The sequence below is a fragment of the Parasteatoda tepidariorum genome, chromosome 10 (genome assembly GCF_043381705.1).
Source record: "Parasteatoda tepidariorum isolate YZ-2023 chromosome 10, CAS_Ptep_4.0, whole genome shotgun sequence".
NCBI classification, from domain to species: Eukaryota; Metazoa; Arthropoda; class Arachnida; order Araneae; family Theridiidae; genus Parasteatoda; species Parasteatoda tepidariorum.
In genome coordinates this window covers 13,377,565-13,392,652 of record NC_092213.1, presented here as the reverse complement: position 1 = coordinate 13,392,652, position 15,088 = coordinate 13,377,565, and the positions used below count along the sequence as shown (strand labels likewise).

General features: G+C 29.3%; 1 protein-coding gene across 1 annotated transcript in view; it reads right to left on the bottom strand.

Annotated features, from left to right (window-relative positions):
• Window positions 1–15,088, bottom strand: part of LOC139426772 (growth hormone-releasing hormone receptor-like) — a gene marked incomplete at its 3' end in the record, with an annotated part of 256,063 nt that overhangs the window by 134,591 nt on the left and 106,384 nt on the right. The window contains 1 exon segment of the mRNA XM_071186719.1: window positions 4,335–4,463. Coding sequence (XP_071042820.1) covers window positions 4,335–4,463 — 129 coding nt within the window.

The window sequence follows — 15,088 nt, the reverse complement described above, 5'->3', positions numbered from 1 at the left end:
TGTTTTCTTGTATTTATTTATAAATGAAAAATAAGAGAGAGGTTAGATGTTGTCAGATATAAGTCCTAACACTTATATCGAAATTTTTAACAATATAAAGACTAAAATAAATAAATAATAAATAAATAAATAATAAATAAATGAATAAATAAATAAATAGTAAGTGATAAATAAAAATAATAAATAAATAAATAATAAATGAATAATAAATAAATAAATAAATAAATAATTAATTTCATCAACACTTAAGATAATTTTTTTCAAGTGTGTTTCTCATTCTCCTGACGCAAACACTATTCGCTGAAACATTATGAGATTTGCGCACTTACGGAGATATGTTAAAAATATTATATCAGAAAAGGGCCATGTTGTTCAACATTTTACTTTATACTGATGCTATAAACTTAGTTTAATTATGTATTTTGTTATGCATAGCGATTGGGTAATTTTAAAAAATATATAAATAAACATGAATAGGTAATAAAAAAGCAAACGCTTACTTGTTCACTAAATTTTCATAACTAAATAATAATTAGCAATTTAAGAAGTAATCTCTTTGATGGCGTTTATTCATCCCAATCGACATATTAGTAACTTTCACCTTAACCAGAGGGACTCCAGATTGGAATTTAATGCAAATTTGATTGAATATTACAACATATTGGGACGAGCAAGTAACAACACAGGGGAACAATTTTTTTTCCCGTTACATGAGATATTAACAGATCTTGGATATTTTTGGATCGCTGATTTCAAATCTGCAATCGGTTTCTCTCACCAAGCTACAATTTTTTTTAAAAATGGTATTTTTATTCTATTTTATTGTCGAAAATTTAGAAGTTTAAAAACATTATATGTTGCGACAAATTAATGAAGGAGTCAAGGCATATCATCAGGATTAAAATTGCATAGGAACCGATGTCCAAAAATGTCGTCGTGCTCCACTAGGAGTGCTTTCCTATTATAACCTGTTTCTTTGTATGTTTCTGAAGCCCCCACAGCCGTGTTAACTGTCCTAACTCCCCTGTCTTTGTTGTTTGTCACAACATTTACATTACTCCCTGTTGCTTAAAAAACAGAGTACAAAGTGCAGTACAGACAGAGTACAAAACGGTAAACAGTAAACAAAAACAGAGTACAAAACATTATACAAAGGGTTAAAAGCATTAGCTTTTAAACTTGCACATTTCAACAAAGAAAAATTAAAAAGGCCACTTAAATAAGTAAAAAAATCTGTAGATTTAGGAACAAAACTAATTTCACATTTCAATTCTCTTATCCGAATTTCTCGAGTTTAAATATTTGTATAAATGCAACAAAAATTAAATATATTCGTGTCCGATCGGAATTTTTTATGCTCCGGGCATGTCGGGCAGTATAATTATCGAGCCCAGTTACAGTTAAAGTTAATGTAAATTAACGCAAAAACAAGTTAGTTAAGACGTTCTAATTTATGTGGTCAATAATTTTTCTAAAGAAGCCAAGTTTTTTTTCCATATAAATGCAGGCGCCATAGTTATAAGTTTTGTATTTTTTTTCAAAAGAAAAATATAAATGATATAAACAAGTAAAAGCTTTTTCAAAGAACAAAGATTATAAAATAATTCGTATTTTTTAAAGATTCCATTTTGTTTAATCAATCAAAATTTCATTTGAATATACTGTAAACTTTTATTTGAATTATATGTTTAATTTATTTCATTTCTAAAATTCTTTGTTTAAATAACGTATATATTTGCATTAAGAACGCAAGGAAGTAAACAATGGGCTTATGAGATTATATGCGTTGTTTTCCTTTATTTATCATGAAATTTAAATATATAATTAGAAAGCAACATTAATATTGTTTAAAAATGGGTTTCATTTCTCAAATGAGTTAAAAGTAAATGAAAAAGAAAGTAATGAAATATTTAAGTTTCACTGAAACTAATATAATTTAAGATCATTTTTGTTTCCGAAATTTTATAGCATGATCTATTATACTATAAGCTATTAAACTGAGTTAAAAAAATTTATGCAAATATAATTTGCATATTCTTCTTTGCTTCTACAAATATAATTCGTACAAATACATTTAAGTTTTAGTGTGTTTTATAGCAATTTATGCATATTTCTTCCACTATTGATAAATGTAGCTACAAAGTATCAATAATATTTAAATACTTTGAAGTTCAAATGTTAAATTTAATTTTTCTAATGCTACGCTTCGATTTGTGTCTATGAGAGATGAAGTTTACATTTAAAATTTCAATCACTTTCCGACTAGCTTGAGAACTTAAATATCTTGTATCTGGGTCTGAGCATCTTTTGAAAGAAAAATTATGAAACATTTTTATCTTCAAAATAACCTTTAGAAATTCAGCTTAGATTGACAATGAATTCTCTTATCAAATATTAATTTAAAGAAAACTTTATACACAGAATTTATCTGCTAACTTTTTGAAATTTAGTTATGCTCTTCAACGAGTTGTCTAGTGAAATCTTNAAAATATAAATGATATAAACAAGTAAAAGCTTTTTCAAAGAACAAAGATTATAAAATAATTCGTATTTTTTAAAGATTCCATTTTGTTTAATCAATCAAAATTTCATTTGAATATACTGTAAACTTTTATTTGAATTATATGTTTAATTTATTTCATTTCTAAAATTCTTTGTTTAAATAACGTATATATTTGCATTAAGAACGCAAGGAAGTAAACAATGGGCTTATGAGATTATATGCGTTGTTTTCCTTTATTTATCATGAAATTTAAATATATAATTAGAAAGCAACATTAATATTGTTTAAAAATGGGTTTCATTTCTCAAATGAGTTAAAAGTAAATGAAAAAGAAAGTAATGAAATATTTAAGTTTCACTGAAACTAATATAATTTAAGATCATTTTTGTTTCCGAAATTTCATAGCATGATCTATTATATACTGAGTTAAAAAAATTTATACAAATATAATTTGCATATTCTTCTTTGCATCTACAAATATAATTCGCACAAATGCATTCAAGTTTTAGTGTGTTGCATGACTGATTTTGTAGCAATTTATGCATATTTCTTCCACTATTGACAAATGCAACTACAAAACATCAATAATATTCAAATACTTTGAAGTTCAAATAATAATCTCAATTTTTCTGTTGCTACGTTTCGATTTGTGTCTATGAGAGATAAAGTTTACATTTAAAATTTGAATCACTTTCCGACTAGCTTGAGAACTTAAATATCTAGTATTTGTGTCTGAGTATCTCTTGAAAGAAAAATAATGAAAACATTTTACCTTTAAAATAACCTTTAGAAATTCAACTTAGATTGACAATGAATTCTCTAATCAAATATTTATTTAAAGAAAACTCTAAAGGCAGCATTTATCTGCTAACTTTTTGAAATTTAGTAATATTCTTCAATGAATTGTCTAGTAAAGTCTTGCTTTAAAATTAAAAGAACGGCTTTTATCTATAAGCTAAATGTTTTAGAAATTTAGCTTCCCAACAAGTTGTATTATAAAATATTTCTCCCTTATAACTAAGAGAACAGCGTTTGTCTATCGGCTAACTTTCCGAAATTTAAGTATGCTCCTCAACAAGTGTTGTAGAATAAAATATTTCTCAGCTTAAAACTATATTTCGCTTTAAAACTAGGAGAACAGCTCCTATCTATCGGCTATATGTCTTAGGAATTTAACTATGCGCCTCAGCATGTTGCATTATAAAATATTTCTCGCTTTATGGCTAGGAGAACAGCTTTATTTATCAGCTTTTATCTTTTAGAAATTTTGATATGATCCTTAACAGGTTGTGTTATAAAATATTTCTCGCTTTGTTACTAGAAGAACAGCTCTTATCTATCGAATATATGCTTTAGAAATTTAGCTATGATCCTCAACAAGTTGTGTTATAAAATATTTCTCGCTTTAAAACTGGGAAAACAGCTCTTATCTATCAGCTATATGTTTCAGAAATCAAGCTATACTTCTCAACAAATTGTATTATAATATATTTCTCACTTTAAGACTAGAAAAACAACTTTAATCGATCAGCTATATGTTTTAGAAATTTAGCTATGCTTCTAAACGAGTTGTGTAATGAAACATTTCATAGATAAGAAATAAAAAAAACAGCTTTTTTGTGTCAGCTAAATTTATAATTAAGTTTAGTCGATCAACAAGTTTTATAATATTTTTTTAAAGAAAAAAATTGGACCTGGTAGAGAAAAAATTAATTCGCAACCAGATTTTTAACTTTTATTATGATACGAAAATATGTGTTTTAAAACATTTATGGATTCTTCCAAAGTCCATTACATATACATTTGATTCATCTCCTCAATTCTTTCTTACCGGGATGAGTAGCTTCTCCGATGACCATTCCTCGATCATTCATTTGTGGACATGGCCGACTCATGATTTCTCCTGGGGGCAAAGGTGGCCAACAAATGAAAGAATCCCACGCAGCTGCACAGAACAAATCTGAAAAAAAAATTCAATTAAAACTAATTAAGAGTAAAATACTTTATACTCCGTTGCAAGTTATAAAAAGACCATTGCTGTATAGGATTTAAGTATTCATCCGCGACTGCATATAGTTCCGTTTTATTTTGTTATCAAATTATGAAAATATGGTTTGAAAAGCAATACTATATAAGCTTTTAAAAGTCAGACAGAAATTTAATTCGTGCTGTCTTTTACGATATATATTGCAGAATTATTTTGAAAAAAAGTTTATAGTTTGGAATCCTCGACTTGGCGACATCTTTTGATAAATAAGGAGAGAATTCTTTCCTGAAAAAAAGCAATTATATGACGCTACAAGGTCATTGATTTGATTGGACCAGTAAAAATGGCACGTCATATGCTGACGTGCTCTTAACAAATCAACTGTGAGGTAAAGAATTTTTACTTTTCTCTTACTGTAGCTGTAAATCGTTTGCAAGAAACAATATTCATTATTCTTTCATCAGTTTTTTTAAAAATGCGAACAGAAAGACGTATATTTGTTACGACTTTTAGATATAATTTTTATTAATTATTATCACTTGTTATTTGATTATTGTTGTTAATAACTGTTACTATTATTAATAAGAAAGCAAGGAAAAAGGATTCTGTGAAAAGTCTTTAAAGAGTTGAAGATATTGATATTCGTTCGCGTTGGGAGCTTGGCATCCATTTCGCGTGAACTTAGATGCAAACAGTCTCTCTCCATAGTGATTTTTTCTTAACTTGCAACAGAGTATAGTTATAAGAAAAGAAACTGAAAATTACCCCACTGTTATATAACATACAAAGAATTTCTGTGGTAAAAAGCAGGAAACCCTAACTCTACTTTTCTTGTTTTGTGTTTTAATTTTTTTCTGGGATTAAAAAAGAAATAATCCCTTATCATTTAAGATGGTAGAACATCTTTTTATTTGATTTTAAATTGTAAAGGTAATTTAAAAGTTTATAAAAAATTAAAAATTCTTTTCGGTTTATTCAATAAGCTGCTTGCAGTAATATCTGGTGTATTGTTTTTTATTATTATTAATACTTTGATGCCTTGTAGCTACAGATTTTCAGTTTAAATGAAAAAAAAGAAGATATTTTTAAGTTTTGAAATTTTTTTTTAAAAACGTGAATTTATAATACGAATTTAAAATGAATAGTTGGATAAAATGAAGAATAGCTCCTATTATTTTCTCTTTGTTTGAATAATAAAAAGTGAGAAATAATATTTATATAAATAACATAAAGACTCAGTTTTGATTAGTTTAGATCAAAGTTTTAGATTTTGAATCGCACCTTTTTGCTCTGTATTTCGCTTGTTTTCCTAAGTCAATGAATGATTCTTTCGTCATTTTTAAAAAGTAGTTTCCAAAATATTTGACAAAGGCGTTGCTTAAAAAATATATTATATTATCAACAGAAACAAAATCGAAAACTATGTTGAATATTTTATGGTATTATTAGGTGGAATCAATAGATAACGATGCAGAGGTCTTAAAATCGAAACTATTTTATTAGGCTTCTATCGTCAATTTTATATCGTGTATATAATATTATATAATATAATTTTACATTATATAATTTTATATTATATAATTTCATATTGTGTATATGTCACGGCGAAGGACCGAAATCGGTGGTTGTTGACTTTCACCGGTGAATGTCGACAATCACAGATATGCTTTGGTGAATGTCCGAAATATTTATTACATTCGATTTGATATGAATTTATTCGTAGATATAATTACATTTATTCGATATTTTAACCCTACACTGATGTTTTTTTAAGAATAAGTGCCACTGCCCGGTATACATTTACATACTCCAAACACTGATGTTTCTTCTGATCTATCGTCAGTAAGTATTAAAATATAGAATAAATATAAATATATCAAATAAATATAATAATATTAACGAACTAATTAATATCAAATTGGATATAACAAATATTTCGGACATTCACCAAAGCGACTATGTGATTGTTGACATTCACCGGTGAGAATCAGAAATAAGGGTATTTAGCAAATATTTCGGACATACACCAAGCGATTACGTGAATATTGACATTCACCGGTGAATGTCGACATTCTCCAATGTGATGTCGATTTCGGTGTTCCACCGTAACATATATAATATTTTATAATATAATTTTATATTGTGTGTAGATTTTATTATTGCGTATATAATAACTGGAACAAATTTGAAAATTATGTCGAATATTTCATTGGAAAAAATAGGCTCTATCAATAAATAGCAATGCAGAGGCCATTAAACCAAAACTATTTTATTTAAGAACTATTTTATTAGTTTTATTAGGATTCTTTCATAGTTTTTTTAAAAAATAATCTAAAAATATTTCACAAAGACGATGTTCAGCAAACATACTGTCTCATTAACTAAAACAAATTCGAAAATTATGATGAATATTTCATGGCAATATTAAGTACAATCAATAAATAACGATACACAGGCGATTAAAACAAAACCATTTTTAGAGTATTTAGGAACTATTTTATTAGGATACTTTCATAGAATTTTAAAAAGAAGTTTTAGAAATATGTGACAAAGACGATGCTTTGAAAACATACTGTATTGTTAAATGAAAAAAGGTTTAAAGTTATGTTGACTATTTCATGGTAATATTAGGTACAATTAATAAATAATGATACAGAGGCAAACAAACCGAAACTATTTTATTTAGAAACTATTTTATTAGGATTCTTTCATAATTTTTAGCAATAAATTTTATCAATATTTGACAAGGATGATGTTTAGCAAACATATTGTATTGTTGACTGAAACAAATTTGAAAATTATGTTGAATATTCTGGGTAATATTTGGTACAGTCAGTTCAGTATATGGCGATGCAGAGGGTATTTAATCAAAACTATTTTATTTAGGAACTATTTTCTTTGAATTCTTTCATAGTTTTTTAAAAAAAGGTTTCAAATAATTTGAAATGGACGATGTATTTTAAAAAATATACTGTATTATTAACTGAAATAAGTTTTAAAATTATGATGTATATTCTATGGTAATATTAGGTACAGTAAAAAAAATAACGAAGAAAAGATCGAGGCAAAGGTCTGTGTTATTCAGAAACTCTTCTAACATTTACTCAACAGTGCCACTTTGAAATACACACAATCGCTGAATATAAAATGAATTACAACTGATTAAATTCACAGTAAAAATATATTCTTCAAAATTTTCTACGATAGAAATGCAGAATTTAAAGCTCTGCTGGATATAGGTTCACATCTCATTCTTTAAATGTTAGATATATATCGTACCCAAACGCCAATATGACGGAAATAAAGTACTTACGTAACCACCTAAGAATAGATATATATCTGCACTGTAAAGATAAGATTGGTTGGTTGGTTCTAATGCCTCTTGCCACACGGGCAAGACTGCTTGGTGAAACCGAGCAAATTTAAGGCAGAGTGTGCGTTTCTTGTTTTTCAGTGGCGCCATCTATGGCCAAGAATTCGACTTCTGTCACGTCATACGTCGCAGCCGCTTATATGGCAGACCCATTCACACATCCATTCATTCATCCACAGATCGTAATTTCGACCTGAATCAGAGAACGATCGATCTCCAATCCAGTACCCCCAGAGGTATTGATTTGTTATGGGAACATGGAGGACTTTTGCGACTCGACAGATTTCACTTGCATCAGTCACTTTAGTACACGGCTTTTAGTCTTCGGCAGGCGGGGTTCGAACCCACGAACTCTCGGACATGGGCCCAGTGCCCTACCGACCAAGCTATCCCGGCAATAAATAAGATAGATAAAAGAATCTACAATTACAGTGAGCAGGAACAAAAACGAAACACTCTGAATAACTTTTGATGTAATAATCGGTCTTTCGTGTACTAGCACTCAATCTTAATGTTTCGAGGGAGTAACGTCAAATATGCTAATTAATTAGTTCTGATGTTGCGAGTTTTTTGTCCTCCGTGGCGACTGATACAACTTATCTGTCAGCGAAATGAACAGTTGCATTTCTTGGTGCCGTGAAATCCATGGAAATGAGATTGTCGATTCATTGTAGAAAAATGGTGCCTTCCTAGAAAGCATTTAACCTTACGGCAACGTTGTACGGGAATTTTCTTCTTATTGTAGCGAAAATGTACTAAAAACCTTTTTTCAATAAAGCAAAAATATTGCTGTTTCAAACCTTTCATCCTAAAAGGATTAAAATTAATTTTTAAGGATTTTTTAAAGGTATTGTCATTTAGCTAAAATGGTCACTTACAAGGGAAGCTAGGGAAGTGGGACTCGCCAATTTTGAAATAAACTAGTGGGATGTATGCCTTATGAGGAATAATTTTAGAGGGCAACATTCGTTTCGGCCCATAGAAGGTCCTGTGAGAGATAAAAAATTATTCAATATATAGAAAAATCGGTCTTTTATCACTTCAATGCAGACTATTAGTTATTGTAAGTGTCTCATACTCCAAACAATTACTAATTAATTGGTAAATTAATTGATTTGCTTATTAACAAATTAATTAGCAAATTAATTATTTGATCATTAATTAATTACTAATTAATTAATTATTAATTAATTGATTTGTAATTACATACTCCAATTAATTTTGAAAATTTTTTGGAAAAAAAAATTTAAAAAATTTGATGTCAATTTTTTTTTTAAAATTAACCTAAGAGGTTTTTCTGAAAAACTACAGTTATATAAAATTTTCGAAATCCATTTTGACAATAAATATGCATTATATAGTACGTGAAAGTACCACAAAATTAATTGGAGTATGAGATAATTACAATAACTAGTAGTCTGCATTGAAGTAATAAATTTTTCTATATATTGAATTATTTTTTATCTCTCGCAGGACCTTCTATGGGGCCGAAACGAATGTTGCCCCCTAAAATTATTCCTCCTAAGGCATACATCCCACTAGTTTATTTCAAAATTGGCGAGTCACACTTCCCTAGTTTCCCTTGTTAGCTACATAATGATGTATTAGCTGACGTCACACTAGCGAAACTGCATTGCCATTAAAATTTCATGACAAGGTGGATTTTAGCTGAGACTTTGCGAAAAGAAACCTTATAATTACCTAGATTTAAGATTATTTTCCCCTTGAGACTATCATTTTTTAAAGGATTTTTTTTTCACGCTTGAAAACCTTATGTCAACCTCAATTTAAGGTTTTTATTCAGAAGATTATTTTCCAAGGTTTCGGATTAGGGTTATGTGCGTAGAATAGAGTAGATTGCCACACATGTTTACACGTAAACCGCATAACAAACCTTTTTATGGTTACATTAAAAGATTTTTTCAGGGTGAAAATAGACCTTATTTTGATATCTGGGTTGACTCTCTTTTTTTCCTGTAAGTGTATCTTTTTGAACATTAAAACGATTAATCAAAAATACGATGTCTCAGGAGTTCGAAAAGAACTTTGCTCTTATATTAGAACGATTCAAAAAGTCTTGGAGAAACAAATAGTCTCGTGTCTCAAAATGGCTCAAACGGCTAAGTTTAGGCTTGCTACTGGTCATGGATGGTGATCATGACCATCTTATCTTTTATCCAGCTTTTACCAAACGTTCTCTTGCAGAACACTGCTGGGAGGGCGGGGGACTTATGGATTTATTGCTTCTCTTGTTCTCTATTTCTTTTTCTCTTTGTTTGCTTGCCACGCGGTACTTAGTGTTTATTGCCGTATTTGTTTTTAATCTTGCCCTTAAAAATAAAAAAGAAACTAGTACAGATGATATTTTATTGAATTCGAATATCTTCTGAGAAATTGAATTGCAAAAAGCTAGTTTATTTAAAATCCGATTTTTCAGGAACCATTTGATCGAAATTTTTGTATTTTGTCGAATAAAATTACATCCGTTAAAATGATGTAAAAATTTGTACACCTCGCAACTCAAAACATTTTCGACTATTTTTATATAAAATAATGCAAAGATAATAAAACAAATAGTAAATAATTATTAGAAATTATTTTTATGGGGTTATTTTCGGATAAACAAATTTTATAATTTTGTGCAAAAATTGTTAAANACTTTGCGAGTCATCATCAATCTCAATTAAAGCATTATAATTTTTATTGTATCATTTCTAATATTTGGCGGCACATTTTAAGAATTTGATGGCACACAAAAGTGCCTCGGCACAGTGGTTGAGAATCATTGCTTTAGAGCGTTCTCCTGAACAAACTATTGGGACAATATTTCTCGGATTGCGGCTACCCCCCATATTTAAGGGGTCATAAATACGAGTCCGTTGAAAAAAGGATATGTTTTTTCCGAGAAAATACGTTTTTGGGTATGATTTCGTAACTTAATATATCGTCTGCTGTTATTTATTAGCATATTTGAGGTCACCCCCTCGAACCATTAAGATTAAGGTTCAAGTACGTGAATTTCGATATTTGGGTCGAAAACTATTCGCAGTGTTTTGTTTATTCGTTTTTACGCACACAATTGAAAACAACACTTATTCTTGAAGACATCGAACAAGTAATGACGCATGATAGTAAATATTATTTCATCTTTTGTGTGGTGTGCAAGCTGATAAGATGATTTCAAATATTTGTCTCAGTACTTTATTGTATTTACTTCCATCTACTTGGAAACTTTGCAATCTGTAAGAGTTGTTTTTCTTTATATTTTTCAAACTAACATTAGCGAGAAAAGATTAATGCTGCTTAGATAAAGTAAAATGAATAAAATAATAGATAACGAATTAAAACTAACCGGCAGCAATAATTCATTGCATACTAGTAGATTCTGTTAAAACTTTCGGGATTTTAAAACAGTTTCTCTGAAAGTATTTCTTAAAATTATAGGTATTAACCTAAAGTATGTTCCTGATTCCTATTGCTTACATTTTAAAATTAATTTCGTGAAAACTTTATTCCAACTAACTATTTTTCTCATAAAATTTACATTTGTAACATTTAATCCAGCTTTTGCACAAATTTATTTATTTTTTAAATTTAAGAAAAAACAAGTTCAAAATTAAATTTTTACAATGAAATCTTCTTAAAAAATAAAATAAATAATTTTTTAATACAAAAAACTCTAGTTTTATTCAAAGTAATTTCGAATACTTTTATTTAAAATCAAGTGCTTTGTTTCCTATTTTTGAGATCCGATTTTTTATATTGGGTAAAATATAAAGTAACCCAAAGTTTTTAAAATAAATGTATTATGTATTTGTTTGAAAAAATTGCAGCTATGGAAAACTTAAATTATTATAAATTTTTTTATATTTTAGCAGCTATTTAGTCGTGATATGTGATGAAATGATATAGATATGGTATAGTGATTTAGATATGTGAAAGCGCATCTATCTCAAAAACTTCACTAATATACCATTTTTGTAAAATAAATAATTTACAAGTGTGATTCTAAAGCTTAGGGGATAGAGCACTCGTCCCCAATGAGGTGACCCGGGTTCGAACCCAACCATGGCTGTTCGATTGGAAATCCGCACTTGGCTCGCACCGACCACAGTGCTGACGGAGAATATCCTCAGTGGTAGACGTATCATGGGTTAGAGTACCCTTGATATCAGACTAATAGTAGGAGGTTTTCGCGGTTTTCTCGCCATGTAACGCAAATGCGGGTTAGCTTCATTAAAAAGTTCACCACTAAGGCAAATTTCTCCTAATATTTGATACATGAGTTTCCGTGTCTTCTGAGTCGAGTTTAGAATTACAAGCCTGCTAAAAATTGATTTGCTTGTGTTCCTTCCTTTTGAGATCTGCTCTTTTAGAAAATGGCCTACACTGCGGGAATTTTCATTCTAAAACTACGGCAAAATAACCGGCAGTATCTGTCCTTCCTATTAACCGTAAAGTTTACAGCAAATAACATATTTTACCGTTACGGTTTTCAAACCGTTTACAACTGGAATGTTCATTAAACCATGAATACAAAACCATGCTGTTTTTTAACCATTTATATCCATGGTTTCAAAACCGTAAATTTAACTGGACGTAAATGCTAGTCATTTTGTTAGGTTATGGTCATTGGCAAGTGCAGGACGCCGGAAACTCTTCATGTGTTGAGGGAGTGGTGGAAATAGTGTGGTGTCAACACTGGGACTCGAACCCCAGTTCTGTCGATCGTGAGACTGACAGATTAGCCTTTTCGGCTATAATACTTACACGGTTGCAAGGAACTGATCGACTTCATTAGTTGGGCTTAGTTGGAACGAAGAAATTCTGGTTGTTTAACCATATTAGTTGAAAGCTGTTAATAAACGGTTCTTCTCATAGTTAATAGTTTTATTACGGTTTTATTTACGGTCATTTGACTGTTTTGTTTGAATATGGTGGAATAACAATTAAATAAATTGTTATTTAACATTTTTTTCCAAGAAATTTCTAACAGTGTAAAACATTTAAAAATCTTTTTCTGAGTTACGTAAGCAACGCACTATATTATCGTTTTGTAAAATAAATACCTAAGCCCCTTCTGCCATAATAATAATAATAATAATAAATAAAAATGAATAAATAAAAAAAAGAAATATTTTATATACATTCACTTTTCAAACGCGCCGAACCATCCTTTTTATTTTTTTTCCATTGCAGCAAAAAAGGGAATAATCTCTAGGTACTTTTCCCTTTCCTCCCTCATTTTTTTATGAGTTGACGCTAGTAGGGATATATTTTTTTTTCCGTCTAAGATTGGAGAAACAAGATATTTCACATCCAATGAAATTCTTCTCCTATTGTTCACACATAGCTTCACTACTGCTTTCGAGAAAGATTAAAGTTGTTTTATTGTGATATAAATTCGGGTCTAGACTTTACTTCGATATTTCAAAAATAGCTAACTGTACTATATCAGAACAAATTGAGCAAGAATAGAACATATTGAATCTTGTTAGTGTTTCGATAGCGTGTTTAATGAGAGCTAAAGTATAGTCTGCAATAGGGGTCCCCGTTCGCCACTCGTTTCGCCCTACCAACCCCCATGATTTTTTTGAAATCCTTTCTGTTTCATGATGATAAGATTATTATTTAATCGAGCATAAAATATGTCCAATCATTAGATTCGAAAATATATACATTAATTACACACATTTCGTTTCCGATTAAAGCGGGATAAGATTTCAACTGATCATCGGTTATCGTGGTAAATTTGAAATACTTATTAAATTTTTGATTGCTATGAAAATTTGATATTATTTAACAAGGAAAATATTATTTAACGACAGTGTGAAAATAATTTCTAATATTATTATATGATAATAGCTAAATATTTGTATCAGACATGCACACTCACTCATGGACATATTTTCACCACTTTAAAAGAAACTAGTTCAATATTATTGAACCAAAATATTGATGCCTTGAACAGGACAATCTTTTAAATTTGCTGCAATCTTTACAAAGTTTAAAATGAACCTTATCGAACCATTTTAAATTTGATTATACGATAATATGAAGAGATCGAAACGAGTTTCAACTTAATAGCTTGTTTAGATTACAAAAAATTTGCGCAATAGATTTCACGGAAACAATATTATATTTTTCTGCTTTTCCTTTTCCTTTCCCTGCTATTTTGTTTAGTTTTGTTTATTGCCATTATTTCTACCTATTTCATTGGCAACTTTTTGTTATATATATATTTCAAATCTCTTTTGTTTTTTCTCATTCACGTCTGGCAAGCCTTAAAGATGGGCGCCAGTTTCCAAACGCATGAAACACGCTGACAGTTATTTCCTATTTATTTTTGAAGCGAATGAACTTTTTAATCAGGTAATAAGAAGATCATAGTTAATTAATCGGAAAGTACTGAAACTCGAAGCGCTACGTAGTTTAAACACTTTCCTAAAAATACTTTATTTTGTACTCTATCAGAAAAACTATAAATTTACTCGCAAAATTTCACTGTTGCAACAAATATTTAAAAATATTTGTTGCCAAATTTTTTTTTAAATGCAATTTTTGTTATGCTTCCACTTTTTGAAAACTTCCCTTATAGAAATTAACCTAAAACATTCGATGAAATTTACTTAATTAAGTAAAAACCGCATTATATTTTCCTAAATAAACATCTAAATAAACATCAAATGCCGGAACATCGTTTTTATTTCTTTCCCTGCAGTCCTGTAGCAATGAAAAAAATGTCTCGAGGTACTTTCGCTTCTCCCTACTTTTTTTCGTTGTACTGCTAGTACAGATATAGTTCTTCTCATAAGATTGGAAACAATATATTTCATGCCCAATCAAATTCTTCTCCTATTGTTCACACATAGCTTCACTTCTGTTTTCAAGAAAGATTGAAGTCGTTCTATTGTGATATAAATTCGGGAGTATACTTTTCTTTTATGTTTCAAAAATAGCTAAATGTACTATATCAGAGCAAATTGAGCAAGGATAGAGGATATTGGATTTTGTTCGTGTTTTGATAGCGAAGTATATTTAATCTGAGCTAAAGGATACTTTGAAACTTTTATTAAGATATATATGATTCCTTTTCGTCCTACCTGCCTCCCCCGATCGTTTTGAAATCATTTCTGCTTCTTGAATATAAGCATATTGTTTCACAAAAAATAAAATACCTCCAATCCATAGATTCGAAAATGTATATATTAATTACACACATCTC